Here is a 20,980-nt window from a genome sequence, read left to right as displayed (position 1 = left end):
CTTGATGGTATCTAGGCCTGTCAGTGGCGTGTCGAAGTCCTCCACTATTATTGTATTGCTGTCCATCTCTTTTCTAAGGTTTAGTGTTCTTTGTTTTATGAATCTTTGTGCTCCAGGGTTGGCTTCATATATATTTAAGATTGTTACTGAATTGAACCCTTTAGTATTATATAATGTCCTTCTTTGTCTTTTTTTTTACCATTGTTGTTTTAAATAAGTCTGCTTTATTTGATTTAAGAGTAACTACTCCTGTTCATTTTTGTTTTCTGTTATGTGTGTGTGTGTGTGTGTGTGTGTGTATATATATATTTCTGCACCCTTTAACTTTGAGTCTCTAGGTATCTGTACACATTTGATGGGTCTGTTATAGGCAGGTCCTGTAAAACTGGTCTAATGGTGACAAATTACCTTAGTGTTTCATTTCTCCTTCATTTAGGAAGCTCAGTTTGGCAGCATGTAAAATGATTGGCTGGTTTATTAGTCTGTTTTCATGCTGCTAATACAGACATATTCGAGATTGGGTAATTCATACAGGAAAAAGTTTTAATGGACTTACAGTTCCACATGGCTTTGGAGGCCTCACAATCATGGCAGAAGGCAAGGAGGAGCAAGTCATGTTTTACATGGATGGCAGCAGGCAAAGAGAGAACTTTGCAGGGAAACTCCCGTTTTTAAAACCATCAGATCTCATGAGACTTATTCACTATCCCAAGAACAGCAGGGAAAAACCTGCCCGCATGATTCAATTACCTCCCACTGGGTCCTTCCCACGACATGTGGGAATTCAAGATGAGATTTGGGTGGGGACACAGCCAAACCGTATCATTTTACCCCGATTCCCTCCCAAATCTCATGTCCTCACATTTCAAAACCAATAATGCCTTCCCAACAGTCCCTCAAAGTCTTAACTCATTTCAGCATTAACTCAAAAGTCCACAGTCCAAAGTCTCATCCAAGACAAGGCAAGTCCCTTCTGCCTGCGAGCCTGTGAAATCAAAAGCAAGTTAGTTACTTCCTAGATACAATGGGAGTACAGGCATTGGGTAAATACAGCCATTCAAAATGGGAGAAATTGGCCAAAACAGAGGGGCTACGGGCCCCATGCATGTCTGAAATCCAGTGGAGGAGTCAAATCTTAAAGCTCCAAACTGATCTCCTTTGACTCCATGTCTCACATCCAGGTCACACTGATGCAAGAGGTGGACTTCCACGGCCTTGGGCAGCTCCACACCTGTGGCTTTGCAGGGTATATCCCTCCTCCAGGCTGCTTTCACCAGCTGACGTTGAGTGTCTGTGGCTTTTCCAGGTGCACAGTGAAGGCTGTCAGTGGATCTACCATTCCAGGGACTGGAGGACAGTGGCCCTCTTCTCACAGTGCCACTAGGCAGTGCCCTAGTAGGGACTCTGTGGGGGCTCTGACCCCACGTTTTCCTTCTGCACTGCCCTAGCAGAGGTTCCCCATACAGCAAACTTCTGCCTGGGCATCCAGGCATTTCCATACATCCTATGAAATCTAGGCAGAGGTTCCCAAACCTCAATTCTTGACTTCTGTGCACCTGCAGGCTGAACACATGAGGCTGCCAAGGCTTGGGACTTCTACCCCCTGAACAAACCACCTGAGCCCTTTTATGCTATGACTGGAGTGGCTGGAACACAGGGAACCAAGTCCCTAGGCTACACAGAGCAGAGAGTACTGGGCCCAGCTGACAAAACCATCTTTCCCTTCTAGGCCTCCAAGCCTGTGATAGGAGGGGCTGCCATGAAGACCTCTGACTGCCCTGGAGACATTTTCCCCATTGTCTTGGGGATTAACATTTAGCTCTCCGTTACTTATGCAAATTTTGTGGCTGCCTTGAATTTCTCTTTAGAAAATGGGATTTTCGTTTCTATTTCATCATCAGGCTGCAAATTTTTTGATCTTTTGTGCTCTGTTTCCCTTTGAAACTGAATGCTTTTAACAGGGTCCAAGTCACATCTTGAATGCTTTGCTGCTTAGAAATTTCTTCTGCCAAATAACCTAATTCATGTCTCTCAAGTTCAAAGTTCCACAGATCTCTAGGGCAGGGCCAAAATGCAACCAGTTCCTTTGCTAAAATATAACAAGAGTCACCTTTGCTCCAGTTCCCAACAAGTTCCTCATCTCCATCTGAGACCACTTCAGACTGGATTTTATTTTCCATATCACTATTAGCATAAAAATGCTGATAGTGAAAGCCATTCAACAAATTTCTAGAAAGTTCCAAACTTCCTCACATCTTCCTGTCTTCTGGGCCCTCCAAATTGTTCCAACCTCTGCCTGTTACCCAGTTGCAAAGTCTCTTCCACATTTTTTGTTATTTTTTTAGCAGTGCCCCACTATACTGGTACCAATTTACTGAATTAGTTTGTTTTTGTGCTGCTAATAAAGACATACGCGAGATTGGGTAATTTATACAGGAAAAAGATTTAACGGACTTAGAGTTCTACATGGCTGGGGAGACCTCACAATCATGGTGGAAGGCAGGGAGAAGCAAGCCATGTCTTACATGGATGGCAGCAGGCAAAGAGAGCGCTTATGCAGGGAAACTCCCATTTTTAAAACTATCAGATCTTGTGAGACTTATTCACCATCCCAAGAACAGCAGGGAAAAACCTACCCTAATGATTCAGTTACTTCCCACTGCAACCCTCCCACAACATGTGGGCATTGAAGATGAGATTTGGATGGGCCAAGCCAAACCATATCAGCTGGCTTTTTGTTTTCTTTAAGAAGTGTCTGTGTTTAAAGACACTTCTTTAAACGCTGTAAGTGTCTTGAAGACACTTCTTTAAGAAGACTAACCCTAGGCCCTCTCTTCTAGCTTCAAGGTTTCTGCTTAGAAGTCTGCTGTTAGTCTGATGAGATTTTCTTTATAGTTGATTTGCTGCTTCTCTACATCTGCTCTTAAGATTTTTTCTTTCACATTGAAGAGAGTAAAAGAAAGAGAGTCTGAGTACTGTATGGAGAGTAGAGATGGAAAGTCTGATTACTGTATGCTTTAGTGAAGATTGTTTTGTATAGTATCTCCCAGGTGTCCTTGAATTTCTTGTATTTGGATGTGTTCATCTGTAGCAAGATCAGGGAAATTTTCCTGAATTATTCCCTCAAATATGTTTTCAAATTCCTTTTTCTTCTTCTCCCTCAGAAATGTTTATAAGTCATAGGTTTGGTTGCTTTACATAATCCCGTATCTCTTAAAGACTTCATTCATTTTTAAAAATTATTTCTTTTTTTTTTTTTTTGTATGATTGGGTTAATTTGAAAGACTAGTTTTCAAGCTCTGAAATTTTTTTCTTCTACTTGGTCTAGTCTGTTGTTAAAGCTTTAAACCGTATTTTGAAATGGTTTCAAAGAGTTTTTTATTTTTAGAAGTTCTGTTGGTTCCTTAAAATATATCTATTTCATCTTTCATATTCTGAATTTTTTATCTGTGTTGTTTTTCAACTTTATCTTGGGTCTGATTGAGCTTCCATACAATCCATATTTTGAATTCTTTATGTGTCATTTTAGAGTTTTCATTTGGTTCATATACATTACTAGATAAATTAGTGTGATTCCTTTAGGGATGTCAAAACACTCTGTCTTATTTGCTTCCAGAGTTTTTGCACAGAATCCTTCTCAACTGAAGAAGCTATCACTTCTTATTTTTAAATTTGCTATCATTTAGATGGGACTTTAAAATTTTTTATTCTTTTCTCCTTTGTGAGTCTGACTGTAGTGTACGTTGTGTATGATCATTTTGGTTTGTTCCTGGGTGATCTCCAGGGACTAAGACACTGTTATATGTTCCTTGCTTATAGATAGTTTTCGGACATGATTTTCTCAAATGGCTCTTGTTGTAGCTGTGTATTGGTGTGTGAGCTGACTCACTGTCTTCTGTGGGGCTGAGAGTGTGGACGTCTTAGGAAGCTTATCTCCTGCCCTAGCATGGTGTACTTCAGCAGGTTATATGGTGGTGCAGTTCAGTCCCAAGTACAGTAGGTGGTGCTTAAGAGTGGAAGCCAGATCATCCTCCAGTATCTTGATAATGAGTGGAAATGCGGCCCTGATACGGGTGGTGGAGGGAGTTCATGGTTGAATGTGCTGAGGTCTGGGGTGGAGAAATTGGGTGGGGGCTGCACCATCTCCTCATCTTTGGCAGGTAGAAATACAATTTGCTTTCCTATCATGCCCCTGTCATAGGGCTTGCAAGCTTCAGTTAAAATAGATTCTGTTCTTTATCTCAAGACCGCAATGTGACTAGGTCCACAGAAAATGCCCGTCTAGTAGCCCCCAAAATGGCTTGGGGAGGAACCTCTCTCCTCAGCTCCAAACAGCTTTGCAGCTGGTCTGCACTCTGTTGCAGGAAGGGGAGATGAGCCCTCCCTTTGTGCAAGCTCAGGTGGCAGCAGGCACACTTTCAGGGAGGTGCAACTGACACAAATAGCATAGGAAAGGCTGTCTCCAAGTTCCTTTGCTTTAGTTCCCAGTGGGGAAATCCTTGGCTATATCCATAGCTGTAGAGAAGGGGAGTAAGAGATAAACCCCTCTCCATGTCCATTCTCAGTCACTGGTGCTGTCCTTTTGCTAGGCAGAACAACATTGCCCCTTTCAGAGATCACCACACACTCATGTTTCCTTTGTTTCAAATGGCACTTTAATGGGCTGTACTCCCCCTTTTCCTTGGGGTAGCCCATGCTGAGGGCTAGGTCTCCAGGAATCCTGCAGCTCCCTAGGGTCTTGCTGGTTCCCTGTGATTGCCAAAGTCAGAGTGTGTTCCAGAGCATGTTGCCAGGTGATCTGGTGATGCAACAGCACAGGGCTAAGATTCCCTGGATGAGAGAGTGTCCCACAACAAGTGTACAAGCAGTATGGCACCCACCACCTCAATTCAGGTTTGAGGGGGGTGTGAACACACATGCACAATCTGGCCACCCTGTGCTCCACCCCCAGGAAGTTCCCATGTCACCTCCAACAGCATTGCTTGGGCTCACAAGGGAAGAGAGACTCTGACAATTCAGTGGTCAGCAGTCTGTCTTGGGGTGAGGGGAGCAAAGAAATATTTCCACCTATCCTTTCAGTGGGACTTCAAGTTCTCCAGGCATCAGTCTTTACCAGATTCTTGCTGTCTTCCTTTCCTGCAGCCCAGCTTCTTCCTGGGGGTTTGATATGGTTTGGCTGTGTCCCCACCCAAATCTCATCTTGAATTGTAGCTCCCATGTGTCATGGGGGGGACTTGGTGGGAGGTAATTGAATCATGGGGATGAGTTTTTCCCATGCTGTTCTCATGATAGTAAATAAGTCTCACAAGATCTGATGGTTTAAAAAAGGGCAGCTCCCCTTGCCCATGCTGTCTCTTGCCAGCCACCATGTAAGATGTACCTTTGCTCCTCCTTTGCCTTCCACCATGATTATGAGGCGTCCCCGGCCATGTGAAACTGTGAGTTTATTAAACCTTTTTCTTTATAATTTACCCAGTCTCAGGTATTTCTTCACAGCAGTATGACAACAGACTATACAGTAAATTGGCACCAGGAGAGCAGGGTACTACTATTAAGATACCCAAAAATGTGGAAGCGACTTTGGAACTGGATAACAGGCAGAGAGGTTAAAACAGTTTGGAGGGCTCAGAAGAAAACATAAACATATGGAAAAGTTTGGAACTTCCTAGAGACTTGGAGGGCTCAGAAGACAGGAAGATGTGGGAAAGTTTGGAATTCCTAGAGATTTGTTGAATGGCTTTGACCATCAGCATTTTGATGCTGATAGTGATATGGACAATAAAGTCCAGGATGAGGTGGTCTCAGACGGAGATGAGGAATTTATTGGGAACCGGAGCAAAAGTGTTTCTTGCTATGCTTTAGCAAAGAGACTGATGGTATTTTCCCCCTACCTTAGAGACCTGTGGAACTTTGAACTTGAGAGAGATGATTTAGAGTATCTGGCAGAAGAAATTTCTAAGCAGCAAAGCATTCAAGATGTGACTTTGTTGCTCTTAAAAGCATTCAGCTTTATGTATTCACAAATATATGGCTTGGAATTGGAACTTATGTTAAAAAGGGAAGCAGAGCATAAAAGTTCAGAAAATTTGCAGCCCAATAATGCAACAGAAAAGAAAAACCCATTTTCTGAGGAGAAATTGAAGCCAGCTGCAGGAATTTGCATAAGTAATGAGGAGCCAAGTGTTAATTGCCAAGACAATGGGAAAAACATCTCCAGGGTGTGTCAGAGGTCTTCACAGCACCCCTCTCATCACAAGCTGGGAGGCCTAGGAAGAAAAAGTGGTTTCGTGGGCTGGGTCCAGTGCCTTGCTGCTTTGTGCAGTCTTGGAACTTGGTGCCCTGTGTCCCAGCCATGGCTAAAAGGGGGCCAACATACAATGTACAGCTTAGGTCGTTGCTTCAGAGGGTGCAAGCCTTGGTGGCTTACACATGGTGTTGGGCCTGCGGGTGCACAGAAGTTAAGCATTGGGGTTTGGTACCCTCTGCCTAGATTTTAGAGGATCTATGGAAATGCCTGGATATCCAGGCAGAAGTATGCTGCAGGGGTGGACCCTCATGGAGAACCTCTGCAAGGGCAGTGTGAAAGGGAAATGTGCGGTGAGAGTCCCCACACAGAGTCCCCACTGGGGTACTGCCTAGTGGAGCTGTGAGAAGAGGGTCACTGTCCTCCAGACCCCAGAATGGTAGCTCCACTGATAGCTTGCACCATGTGCCTATAAAAGCCACAGACACTCAATGCCAGCCCATGAAAGCAGCCAAGAGGGAAGCTGTACCCTGCCAAGCCACAGGGGTGGAGCTGCCCAAGGCCATGGGAGCCCATCTCTTGCACCAGCATGACCTAGATGTGAGACATGGAGTTATAGGAGATCATTTTGAAGCTTTAAGATTTGACTGTCCTGCTGGATTTCAGAGTTGCATGGGGCCTGTAGCCCCTTCATTTTGGCCAATTTCTCCCATTTGGAACAGGTGTATTTACCCAATGCCTGTACCCCCATTTTATCTAGGAAGTAATTAACTTGCTTGTGGTATGACAAGCTCAGAGTCAGAAGGGACTTGCTTTGTCTCAGATGAGATTTGGGACTGTAGACTTTTGAATTAATGGCAGAATGAGTTGATACTTGGGGGAACTGTTGCAAGGGCATGATTGTATTTTGAAATGTCAGGACATGAGTTTTGGGAGGGGCCAGGTGTGGAATGATATGGTTTGGCTGTGTCCCCACCCAAATCTCATCTTGAATTGTAGCCCATAATCCCATGTGTCATGGGAGGGACCCAGTGGAAAATAATTGAATCATGGGGGTGGTTTTTTTCCGTGCTGTTCTCATGATAGTGAATAAGTCTCCTGAGATCTGAAGGTTTTATAGAGGGCTGTTCCTCTGAACATGATCATTCTTGCCTGCTGCCATGTAAGACCTACTTTTGCTCCTCCTTTGCCTTCTGCCATGATTGTGAGGTCTCCCACATGTGAAACTGTGAGTCCATTAAACCTCTTTTTTCTTTATAAATTACCCGGTCTTGGGTATTTTCTTCATAGCCATATCAAATGAACTAATACAGTGTTCTCCAACAGTTTTGAGCATAATTCCCTTAGCTTTTCACTCAGGTCATGACCATCAACCTGTAACTTTAATCTTTCTGAGGAATACTGGCATTCAACATCCATAGGCAGCCATCCTGAAAACCTATAAAAACACAAACCTATATTTTCTGAGATAAAAGATAACCATGCTGGTGAGAGTGTAAGTTAATACAATAATTTTGGACAATTGCCAATATCTACTAAAGCCGAGCATATGCATACTTTTGGCACAGAATATGTATGACTCCCAGGTACATGCCCTACAGAAATGTGCCTATTTCTGTACACCGAAAAAAGTGCAAAATGTTTATATCAGGCCTATCTATAATCATCAAGACAGAAACTTTAAAAATGTCCATCAGTAATATGAAGTTTACATAAATTGCAGAATATTCATACAATGAAATATTACCAAAAATAAGAGTGAACAAATTATATCTATATACAACATTATGGATAAGTCACACACACTTAGTTAAACAAAAAGAAAAAGCCAGACACAAGTGAGTAGATGCTGTATGAGTCTGTTCATATAAAGGTCAACATCTATAAAACTAATGTATTGTGTAAGTAGTGAGACTAATAGTTACCCTTGGAATGGGTAGTAACTGGAACAGAGGACTCCTAGGTGCTGGTTATGTGAGCACTATATTTTAAATTTGTAAAAAATTAATTGAACTATACATTTATGATTTGTTCATTTTTGAATATTTATATGAATTAATGAAAAGTTAAATTGAAAACAAAGGCAATAGTAGCTGCAGTAAAGCCTCTATGATTTATTTAATCATTAATGTGTTTGTATAGATTTCTCTTACACTGCTTTCTCTAACAGTTTATATCCATCAAGAATCACGTTTTCTGTGTCTAATTCTCATAAATGATTTTCTCAACTTATATTTGTGACCCAAATAGATTTTTATCTTTCATTTGTGACTATTTTGCACTGGCAACAGCACTTGTTGAAAGAATTTTATAGAACATATTTTTCTTATTTCTTTGTTGCCGAAATGTTTGTATTATAGATCTAAAATACTATATTCATTGTTCTCTTTAATGTATCATATAGTCTTCTTCAGGATGAAGTAATCATTATCTTAGACTCTTTACAGTATACTGAGTTCCATTAATTTCGTTAACAACTGGCTTTAGTTTTTGTTCATTTTTTCACGACTGAAATTTTCATTGCCTAAGTGACTTATACACAATAAGAAAAAAAAAAGGATCATGAGAGGCTGTATTAGTTTTCTATTTCTGCTGTAACAAGTTGCCATTTAGTGATTTATAACAACACAAATGTACATCTTACAGTTATGGAAGTTAGAAGTCCAACTGTAGTAAAATCAAGATATTGACAGAGATGTGTTCCTTTAGAGGCTTTAGGGGAGAATCTGTTTCTTTGTCGCTTCTAAACACTCCCTGTATTTGCCTCATAGCCCTTTTCCATATTCAAAGCCGTAAGTGTCTGATCTCATATCACATCACTTTGACACTGACTGCTTTGCCTCTTTCTTCCATATTTAAGGATTCTTGTGAATTCATTGAGCCTGCCTGAACAAGATAATCACCCTATTTTATGGTCAGCCAATTAGCAAACTTAATTCTGTCTTCTCCCTTAAGTACCCTTCACCATATAACAAGACATATTCATAGTTTTGGGGGATTAGAACATGGGTGACTTTGAAGGCTACCTCTGCCCACCACAGAGACAACCTTAAGGTTTTGTATAACTGGCTAGACTATGTCACAAGCTTTATGACTGAATTCCACATCCTAGCCTTACAAAAAGCAAGATTAAAATCTGTGCCATTACTTATGGCTTCTGCCTAGGATTTAGAAAGCTAAAAATATATTGCTCTCTCACTTCTACCAAAAAACACTGAACTATCTGCAATTTCAAAACCTTTCCTGAACCCATCAAAGGTTGTAGGCACCAATCCAAAATCTATTTTAAAAAAGTAGCCTCCAAGCAGAGAGGGGATGCAAGCCTTGTTTACCTGGAGGAGATGCAGTACTTTGCCATAAATCAAGTAAGAACAATTTAGCAGAAATTTTTAGTGAATTGCTAGAAGCTGAGCATAGGTTAGTGTGCAGATAAAAGAGAAGTTGCCCTACATGTATGTTTTTACACCATGGACCTCATAAGAAAGCTTAGGAATAGTGTGACAATCCCGAGAATGTCTGGGAGAATGGAAGAGCAGTCACTGAAGGAAAGGGATAAAGCCCTTACTCTATGTAAAAAATAACAATAAAAAAATTTTTTTAAGTCGTGGCATGGGGACAGCAAACCCTGTTGTCCTTAAACAACTGGTGAAGGCTGGGCGCGGTGGCTCAAGCCTGTAATCCCAGCACTTTGGGAGGCCGAGACGGGCGGATCACGAGGTCAGGAGATCGAGACCATCCTGGCTAACACGGTGAAACCCCGTCTCTACTAAAAAAAATACAAAAAACTAGCCGGGCGAGGTGGCGGGCTCCTGTAGTCCCAGCTACTCGGGAGGCTGAGGCAGGAGAATGGCGTAAACCCGGGAGGCGGAGCTTGCAGTGAGCTGAGATCCAGCCACTGCGCTCCAGCCTGGGCGACAGAGCGAGACTCCGTCTCAAAAAAAAAAAAAAAAAAAAAAAAAAAAAAAAAAGAACTGGTGAAGACCTGATTTACCTACAAGAAAGAAGCAGAGAAAAAACCCCTTTACTTGTGAGGCCAGGACTACATACTAGGTCCAAAATATTAGAGGTGTGCTACAGCTGGGACAAGTCTGGATCATTGAGAAGACCCCATTCCAAGACCCAGGAACATAGCCCATCACTGAGCTGATTCAGGGCAATGGAGGATATCCCACTGCCACCCATCTAACAAACATCAACTAACAAATATCAGCAGTTTATTTCTGAGAGAGGGGAAAGCAGTGTATAAAAATACTGTTTTTGAGAAGGCACAAAAAGAAGATCTAAAGTTGATAGACAAACAGACAAACACAACAAAACACTTCTGGAAAAATAGTTCCCATTCTAAGAGGAATTCGAAGCATATGCAGTACTAAAAGTAGTAACAGCAACAAGAAAACATAAACACAGTTCATTCTAGACTAGATTTGGTCAGTATCTCACACTAAATTTGAGCAAAAGAAGAAGCCCATTTTCAGGCATGAAAACTACTTACCTCATCTTTACTATACTACATAGTATATTTGGTCTTCAACAAAAATTATAAGGTATGCAAAAAAGCCATAGAAAAAGAAAACACTGTCAAGCAAAAAAGCTATCAACAGAATCAGTTTCAGGTAAGGCTCAGATATTGGAATATCAGACAGGAAATTTGAAATAAGCATAATTAATATGTGAAAGGTTTAGTGGAAAAGGTACATAACATGCATAATTAGATGTGTAATTTCAGCAGAGACATTGAAAACTCTAAGAAAGGATCAAATGAAAACCACATGAACAGAGATGAAGAATGTCATTGACAAACTTATCAAATAAACTTTTCACACCCAAGGAAAGAATCCATTAACTTGAACATAGATCAGAGAAATTACCCAAACTGAAACACAAAGAGAAAAAAGAGCGAAAAACACAAAACAGAGAATTCAAGGGCTGTAAGACAACCTCAAACTGTCAGGCATATATGTAATTGGAATCCCTAAAGGAGAAAAGAGAGAATATATTATAAAAGAAATATTTGAGAAGATAATGGCTGAGATCTTCCTAAATGGAAAAGAGTAGTCTTTTCAAAAAATTGTCCTGGAGCTCCTGGATATCCATAAGTTGAACAATAAACTTTGATTCAAATCTTCTAACCTATGCAAACATTAACTGAAATGGATTGTAACCCTAAGTGTAAAACTTAAAACTATAAAACTTTTAGAAGAAAGCATGAAAGAAATTTTTGTGACATTAGGTTAGGCACAATTTCTTAGCTAAGACACCAAAAGCATAATGCATAAAATAAAATTCTTGACAAACTGGATTTAATCAAAATTAAGAAATTCTGTTACATTTCTATTACTGACACTAGTAATAGAAATGAAAAGAAAATTCACAGCCTGGAAGAAAACACTGGCATATCATATTTATAATAAAAGATTTGTATCGAGACATATGAAGAACTCAAAATTCACTGAAAAGAAATCAAACATCTCAATTTAAAAATGGGTGAAATATTTAAATGGAACAAGAAGAGAGGAAGTCATATTATGTCTGTTTGCAGATGGAATGACCCTATATTTAGAAAACCCCATCATCTCAGCCCCAAAACTCCTTAAGCTGATAAGTAACTTCAGCAAAGTCTTAGAACACAAAATCAATGTACAAACGTCACAAGCATTCCTATACACTAACAATAGACAAGCAAAGAGCCAAATCATGAATAAACTCCCATTCGCAATTGCTACAAAGAGAATAAAATACTTAGGAATACAGCTAACAAGGGACATGAAAGACCTCTTCAAGGAGAACTACAAACCACTGCTCAAGGAAATAAGAGAGGACACAAACAAATGGGAAAACATTCCATCCTCATGGATAGGAAGAATCAATATCGTGAAAATGGCCATACTGCCCAAAGTAATTTGTAAATTCAATTCTATTTCCATCAAACTACCATTGATATTCTTCACAGAATTAGCAAAAACTACTTTAAAATTCAGATGGAACCAAAAAAAGAGCCCACATAGCCAAGACCATCCTAAGCAAAAAGAACAAAGCTGGAGGCATCACACTACGTGACTTCAAACTCTCCTACAACGTTACAGTAACTAAAACAGCAAGGTACTGGTACCAAAAGAGACATACAGACCAATGGAACAGAATAGAGACCTCAGAAATAAGACCACACATCTACAACTATCTGATCTTTGGCAAACCTGACAAAAACAAGCAATGGGGAAAGGATTATCTATTTAATAAGGTGCTGGGGAAACTGGCTAGCCATATGCAGAAAACTAAAACTGGACCCCTTCCTTATACCTTATATAAAAATTAACTCAAGATGGCTTAAAGACTTAAATGTAAAACCAAAAACCATGAAAACCCTAGAAGAAAACCTAGGTAATATCATACAGGACACAGGCATGGGTGAAGATTTAATGATGAAATTGCCAAAAGCAATTGCAACAAAAGCTGAAATTGACAAATGGGATCTAATTAAACTAAAGAACTTCTGCACAGCAAGAGATCATCAGAGCAAACAGGCAACCTACAGAATGGGGGAAAATTTTTGCAAGCTACCCATCTGACAAAGGTTTAATATCCAGAATATACAAGGAACTTAAACAAATTTACAAGAAAAAACAAACAACCCCATCAAAAAGTGGGCAAAATATATGAACAGACACTTCTCAAAAGAAGATATTTATGCGGCCAACAAATATATCAAAAAAAGCTCAACATCACTGATCATTAGAGAAATGCAAATCAAAGCCACAGTAAGATACCATCTCACACCAGTCAGAATGGTGGTTATTAAAAAGTCAAGAAACAACAGATGGTGAGGCTGTGGAGAAGTAGGAAGACTTTAACATTGTTGGTGGGAATGTAAATTAGTTCAACCACTGTGGAAGACAGCGTGGCAATTCCTCAAGGATCTGGAACCAGAAATACCATTTGATCCAGCAATTTCATTGCTAGATATATACCCAAAGGAATATAAATCATTATATTATAAAGATACATGCACGTGTATGTTTATTTCAGCACTATTCACAGTATCAAAGACGTGAAACCAGCCCAAATTCCCATCAATGATAGACTGGATAAAGAAAATGTGTTACGTATACACAATGGAATACTATGCAGCCACAAAAAAGAATCAGATCATGTCCTCTGCAGGGACATGGATGAAGCTAGAAGCCATCATCCTCAGAAAACTAACACAGGAACAGAAAACCAAACACCTCATGTTCTCACTCCTAAGTGGGAGTTGAACAATGAGAACACATGAACATAGGGATGAGAAACACACACACCAGGGCCTGTTGAGGGAGTAACGGATGAGGTGAGAGAAGGGAGAGCATCAGGACAAATTGCTAATGCATGCAGGGCTTAAAACCTAGGTGACAGGTTCATAGGTGCAGCAAACGACCATGGCACATGGATACCTATGTAACTAACCTGTACATTCTGCACATGTATCCCAGAATGTAAAGTTAAATAAATAAATAATTTTAAAAATAATTGAATAGGCACCTCATCAAAGAATTTGTATGAACCTAAGAACATCATCTCAATTATTGGCATAGCCATAATAATTCTGGAAGATTGTGGGTAATGATAAGACAAAAAATAGTTCAGAAAGAAATGTACAACTCTTAGTAATTAATAGAAGAAGCAAGCAAAAAAATGAAACCTAGGACAGGTATAAACGATTTAAATAACATGATTAACAAGCATGAAGTAATGTATACACATAGAACACTACAATTGAAAAATATACATTACTTTCAAACACAAAATATTTATAAAAATTCTTTTTATATTCAGTCAAAAATCAAATACTTCCAGCTTTCAAGAGATTTAAATCATATGGAATCATTCATTGAATGCAATGCAGTATGTTAGAAACTATGACCAAAAAATAGGAAATGTCTTTATGTAAGTTGAAAATTTAAAATATGTTCCTCTGTGTATAACTATGTAACAAACCTGCACGTTCTGCACATGTACCCCAGAACTGAAAGTATAATAATAATAAAAAGAAATATGTGCCTAATAACATGCTCATCTATCTCAGCCTCCACCCAGTTCTGTTCCCTTGCTGGAGAGGCATTGCGATCACTGGGTATATACCCAAAGAAATATAAATCATTCTATTATAAAGACATGTACATGTATGTTCATTACAGTACTATTCACAATAGCAAAGACATAGAATCAACCCAAATGCCCATCAATGATAGGCTGGATGAAGAATATGCGGTACATATACACCATGGAATACTATGCAACCACAAAAAGGAATGAGATCATGCCCTTTGCAAGGATATGGATGGACCTGGAAGCTATTTTCCTCAGCAAACTAACCCAGGAACAGAAAACCAAACACTGCGTGTTCTCACTTATAAGTGGGAGCTGAACAATGAGAACACACGGACATATGCAGGGGAACAACATACACTAGGGTCTTTGGAGGATGCAGAGGGAGGGAGAGCATCAGGAAGAATAGCTAATGGATGCTGGGCTTAGTACCTAGGTGATGGGGATCTGTGCAGCAAATCACCATAGTACGTGTTTACCTATGTAACAAACCTGCACATCCACACATGTTCCCTGGAACTTAAAAGTTAATGAAAAAATAAAATAAGAAATATGTGCCTACTAACTCAATCTTCAAAGAAGAAATCATAATGGAAATTAGAGAAATAGAAACTAGTTTTGAACAAGTTGACAAGAATAAATACTATGTCTCAAAATATATAAGATGACAGCTAAGGTTCTTGGAAGGTAATTTATGGCCTTTAATGTGTATTTTCAAAAAAGTATAAAGACTGAAGGCCAGTGATCTATTTAGGCATCCATCTCAAATGGGAAGAAACTAACCCTTTAGAAGCCTTTTTGTTTTTGACATCTCAATTCTCTATATTATATTCAAATAGAGAACAGAGAGAAAGAAAAGTAAGAAATAATCAAAGAATTATTTCAAGAAGTTTTCCATGCTTGAAAATCTTGAGTTTCCAGTTTGAAAGAGATTATTTAGTGCTTAGGACAATGGATAAAAATTGCTGTATGCCACAGTAAATTGTTGTGAGTCCTCAGAACCCAGAGAACAAAAAGCAAATGCTGAAAAAAACTCCCAGAGAACAGAAGGATTAAGAAACAGAATTGTATCGTTCCTCTTATCAGCAACTTTGAAAGAAGGAAGAGAATGGAACAATGTCTTGCAAATTCTAAGGGAGAACTATTTATAACCTAGGACCCTAGACCCAACCAATTTGTCAGGTAAGTGTAAGGATGAACTAAAGACATTGTTAACTTATATACATCTTTTCTCATCAAGTTATGGGAGGAAAAAAAACACCAAAATAAGGCACAAATTAACGAAGAGGTTAAGATGAGAGTCAAAGATTGGAGGCTTAAACACATGGGACATGTAAATTGAATCCCCAAAATAATGGTGAAGGGAGCTCCGTAGATGATAACTGCACAAGCCTATTGAAAAAATTTGTTCAGATTTGAGCACATTGGCAGGCTTTGGGAGACATGTCTCCAAGAATATTAAACTGAAAGAATCTCTGATGCATCTGAATATATTCAAAAGCAATTTAGACAATAGTGGGGGGAGTAGTTTGGAGTTAAGTTAATTATAAGTACATAGAACATAAGAAAACAAAACATCCAACAATTATTAACTTCAGATAAAGAAATTTTCTTAAGAAAATAAGCATAGCAGATTCATTTTTAAAGTCTCAATTCTCCACATTATTCTGTATATTCAAAAAGAGAGAACTAGTTTAGCTGTCAACAAGATTTTATGTAGTTATAATAATGTAAATGCTGATATTCACACAATGAAAATTATAACAGTTGATATTATGTAAAGAATAGGAAGTTAGCTTGTATGTGGTGATAATGAGATAAGATAGTGAAAGATCATTAAATCTTTTATCTTCCCTAGTTGGATGTCAATAGATAATGCCTAAAATTAACACATCAAAATCTAACAATATAGCCCTTTTTTTGTCTGTTATGGTTATGGGTCCCAAATAAAGATAGTTGATTCTGGAAAGCAAGATGCAGTGTTGGGGATATGTGAGGAACTATGAGACTTTGGAAATTAAACAAATAGTTTGACATATAGTTTCACTCTTTAAATTATATGTCTGTATAAATTTTATAAAATGAAAATTAGAATATATGTAAGTTATCAAATAATTGCAAAGACATTTTAGGTTTTTAGCTCCCTTATATTATATACCATTTGTTTCTAAATCCCATAGGATAACAATTTCCTAGGAAATGCTTGAATAGATCCTACTAGAGTTTAGTTTTTAAAAATTGGCAATGTGAAAATATAAATTTCAAATGTTGTGGCTCTATATTAATGTCATTCTTTGGAACAATTCATGTTTTGTGACCAGTATTAATTAAAACTTGTAAATAATGTTGGAATGTAGTCAGATATCAACCAGTGGCTAATTTGCAAAAAAAAAAAAAAAAAAAGTAACAGTAAAACTAACTTATATTAAGTGCTTACTGTGGATCAGGCACTATGCTAAATAATTTCACATCTGCCTTGATGGCAGACAGGGACTAGATTTAAATGAATTTTGTGCCCCGTGTGTCCAGCACATAGTTTGGTACATAGTATGCCCTCTCTCTCTTTATATATCAGGACCAAGTAGGGTTTATTCAATACTGGACAGTATTAACCATGTATTTTATTTTCTATATTCTGATACTTGGACATCTGGGACCTTGATGACCCTAGAAGGACTGCACTTCCTTGGGTTAGTTAATTCCTAGAGGCAACTTGCCCATGAGCATGTTTTTTAAATGCTTTTTGATTTTTAAACCAACCAGTTCAGAGGTCACACACAACCATTTCCTTTATTTGGCTCTTACTTTATTTGGCTCTGGGACTAGGTACCAGACTAGGCATAGCTCCTAGGCACTTAAGCCTGCTGAAATTATTAAAACTAGTCAACCATAGGCCTTCTTGCCTTGCCTCTTCCTTCCTAAGGAAAGCACAATAAAGACTCTTACCCACAGTTATCCCCACTTTCTCTGTCTCCTGACTGGCCCCAGGACTTGCCCATGTGGCCCCCTGTGGCATGATATCCCCCTACTCTTGGGAACTGTGACTAATAAACCATCTTTACACACTCAATCTGCTGATCTATTGGCCTTGCTATACTTCAATTTTTCTCTTAATGCACAATATTTTAAAACATAGGCAATCTATCTAGAAGCACTCAAGTGAATCAAACTGAAGTCTTCTGCTAAATAAGTGATAACTGTATCTAAAAACATTTAGAAAATTGTAATTTGATGGCCCAGTCTAGTGAATAATCCTCATTGAACACTCACCGCTGAGAAAATATTGGCTACATTTATGAGCATGATAGTTTATAGTCATAATTATTAACATAATAATAATAATATTAGTTCATATTTGTGTAGTGCTTTCCCATTTACCATACTTCACATATATTTAAAAATAATTTATATTATTCTTATTTTTATTGCTGAGGATACAGATGTTTAGAGTGGTTAAATGACTTATCTAATCCTACACAGCTTAAAAGGAACAAAAAAGGAACTTTTTTGTTGTGAGGATGAAATGTATAATTATCATAAAAATGCTTTGACAAATTAAAAGGTATTTTCAAAATCCGAATTTATTTGGCTAAATATGTATTTTATATTAACAGGTTTAAAACCTCAAAAAGGCTTTTGGACCCACTGGAAACTGAAAGAACTCTCCACAACCACTATTCACGGTAGCAAAAAAGCACCTGCAAAATCAGTAAAGGAAAGAATTGCAGACAGTCAAGAACGTATAACAACTAGTAAGTAAAGTTTTTGTATACTGCAAAATGGAATAGGTAGCAAAAATCAATTAAGTTATTTATTAGGCAGAATTTTCTAATGATTTACTTATTTATTTTTAAATGTTATTTTAGTAACATTTGATTTATAGATTGATGTTATAGTGGTACACACTTAAGTCCTTTTTCCATTTGCGTGTTATAAAATAATGATTTTTTAAAATTTTTATCCTTTTTGTCTTTATGTATACTACAGATATTCTCACTTTTACTTGTGTTGCTAACTGTTAATCATGTGTTGTCTCAATAGATAAATTTACATTTTTTACTTTGTTCATTTAAATTATGTTTTCTTTAGGGTTTCAGTTTTGTGGTGTGTTTGTCAAGACTTAACTAAGATTATAAAAATACCAACATTTTTTCTAGTATTTTTAAATTTCCATATTTAATTTAACTCTTTGTTATAAGCAGCATAGTTGTATTCCAATATGATGGGGTTTTTTTTCCCAAATGATCCATTTATTAAATAGTCCACTTATAGCCTACTTGAAATACCCATTCATTTACATTTTAATATTATTTTCTGTTCCTTTGAGCCACATGCCAAATTCTTGTGCCAGGACCAAAGTCCTTAGTTACTCTACATTAATAAGCTTTATAAGGCAAGTTTATTTCCCTCCTGTTTATGCTATTTCTTTAATACCAAACATAAGTCTAATGCTCAGGTTTCATGTCTGACCAGTTAAATTAGAGTAATGTTTAAAGCTCCTCAGTGCCTCAGATGATTTCATGTGCAGGCAATGTTAACAAACCACTAATGCAGAGGGAAATAGCTTTCTAACCTATACCTTGATATAGGCCAAGGAAGAGGAGGAATTAACCTACCCAACCTACTCTTTGGGAAGTTATTCTTTAGTTAATCTCTGATTCTGGAATTATTTAATTAGTTAATTATTATTCTTCAGATCTGAGAATTTTGAATTTAGAGCATCACTGTTTTAACTGTGGTCTTCTGTATTCTTATCCCAGTATATATCATCCAATATGATTTCTATCTTTTATTAGTTACAAGAAATTTTCTTGTTTGCTGTCACCCTCAGTGGTTTAACAAAACTTCGTACATATTTGTTCTGGGGGGTGGGGGTCTCATTTCTGGGATTTCTAATAGAAAGAGGAATAGTCTACTACCTTGAGCCAATTTTGTTTATCTGTTTTTGCTTCTCACCCTCACATGTGACTAACTAAATTAAGAGATTTTTTATGAACTTTCCATTTTCTTTTTAATTTTAAGTAACAGAAAAGTGATAAGAATAGCATAAAGAACTCCATATATCCTTTACCTACCAATTATTTTTATTTTCCTTGTTCTTTGAATCATTTTCTTTTTTCTTTTTTCACATAAGCAATTAAAGATTAAATTTCCCTAAGCACTGCTTTAAGTGTGTTGTATTTAGATATGTTGTATTTTATCACTTAATTTAAAATGTTCTAATATTTACTATAATTCCTACTTTGACCCATCAGTAGGTCAAAGTAGGGTTATTTAGAAAAGTGTTGTTTAATTTCCAAATGTTTGGGACTTTTCTAGATATCTTAAAATTACTGATTTCTAATTTAAAAAACTGTGGTCTGAGGACATACTCTGTATGATCTTTTGCAATGTATTGAGACTTGTTTTATGGTCCAGAATGTGGTCTGTCTTGGTGAACATTCCATTTATACTTGAGAAGAATGTATATCTGCAGTTAAAAAAAAAATCTCAGATCAAGGTGGCTAATAGTATTATTCAGATCTTCTGTATTGAGTCAGCTAACTGTAGCCTGTGGATTAAATCTGGTGTGTAGCATGTTTTTATACATTCTATGAACTTAGAATGGTTTTTACATTTTTAAGGGTTGTAAAAAAACAAAAACATAAAACAAAATAAAGAATATGCGACAGAGACTACATTGGTCTGAAAATCCTATAATACTGACTTGCCTTTTATAGAAAAATTTTGCTCACCCTAATTTTTATGTCTTCATTGATATTTTATTTAGTTCTGTTAATTACTGGAGGGGATATTAAAATATAATTTTAGGATTATCTATTTCTCCCTTTAATGTTATTGATTTTTGCAGTAGCCATTTTAAAATTATTGAGCAAATATACTTTTATTAAGTTTTTCCTTTAGTATAAAATGTTCCCTTGTAACTATGATAATTCTCCTTTTTTTGAGTTCTATTTTGTCCGATCTTAATATAGACACTTCAGATTTCCAATGCTTATGGTTCACATGGTATCTTTTCTCATCATTTTACATGTAACTAGTTCATGTTCTTACAAAGCATACTTTTTGTAAATAAACTGTAGTTGAGTCTTGTTTTTTTTTTAATTCAGGATGACAATCTCTTCACTTTAATTGGGAGTGTTACTTCATTTATGTTTAAAGTAATTATTGATATGGTTAATCTTATTTCTACTAGTTTCTATTTGTTTAGAGATTTATTCCATCTGTTCTTTGTTTTTCAGTTATACTTTCCTGTCTTCTTTTGGTTAATTGAATATTTTTGTCATTCTATTTTAATTCCTCTGTTGGCTATTTACCTATACCACTTTTGTATTTTTTGAGGCCACTTTAATGCTTACAAAATGCATTCTTAAATTATCAAAATACTATCTAAAGTTAATATTGTCCTACTTCACTTAAAATGTAGGACCTTGGAGCAGTATAGTTACATATACACCCCCTTGTCTTTTGTGCTATTGTCAAATATATCTACATAAATAATAGCCTCATGTTATATAGTGTCATGACTTTTGTTTCAAATAATTACATGTTTTTCTCAGCTTTTTTGAGATCTAATTGGTGTACAATAAACTGCGTATATTTTAGTGTAAAATTTGATGAGTTTTGACATATGTATAAATTTTTAAAACCATT

The 20,980-nt window shown here is 37.3% G+C and overlaps 1 protein-coding gene across 1 annotated transcript in view; it reads left to right on the top strand.

The window, feature by feature from the left end:
• The window catches only part of FAM227B (family with sequence similarity 227 member B), a 284,933-nt gene that overhangs the window by 77,250 nt on the left and 186,703 nt on the right, over nucleotides 1-20,980 (top strand). Inside the window, exon 11 of the mRNA XM_077939396.1 lies at nucleotides 17,941-18,078. Coding sequence (XP_077795522.1) covers nucleotides 17,941-18,078 — 138 coding nt within the window. The remainder of the gene's footprint in view (nucleotides 1-17,940; nucleotides 18,079-20,980) is intronic.

Source organism: Macaca mulatta, chromosome 7, assembly GCF_049350105.2.
Source record: "Macaca mulatta isolate MMU2019108-1 chromosome 7, T2T-MMU8v2.0, whole genome shotgun sequence".
In the NCBI taxonomy this organism is placed as follows: Eukaryota; Metazoa; Chordata; class Mammalia; order Primates; family Cercopithecidae; genus Macaca; species Macaca mulatta.
Note: the sequence above shows the minus strand (reverse complement) of the source record. Positions and strands in the feature narration are given on the sequence as shown.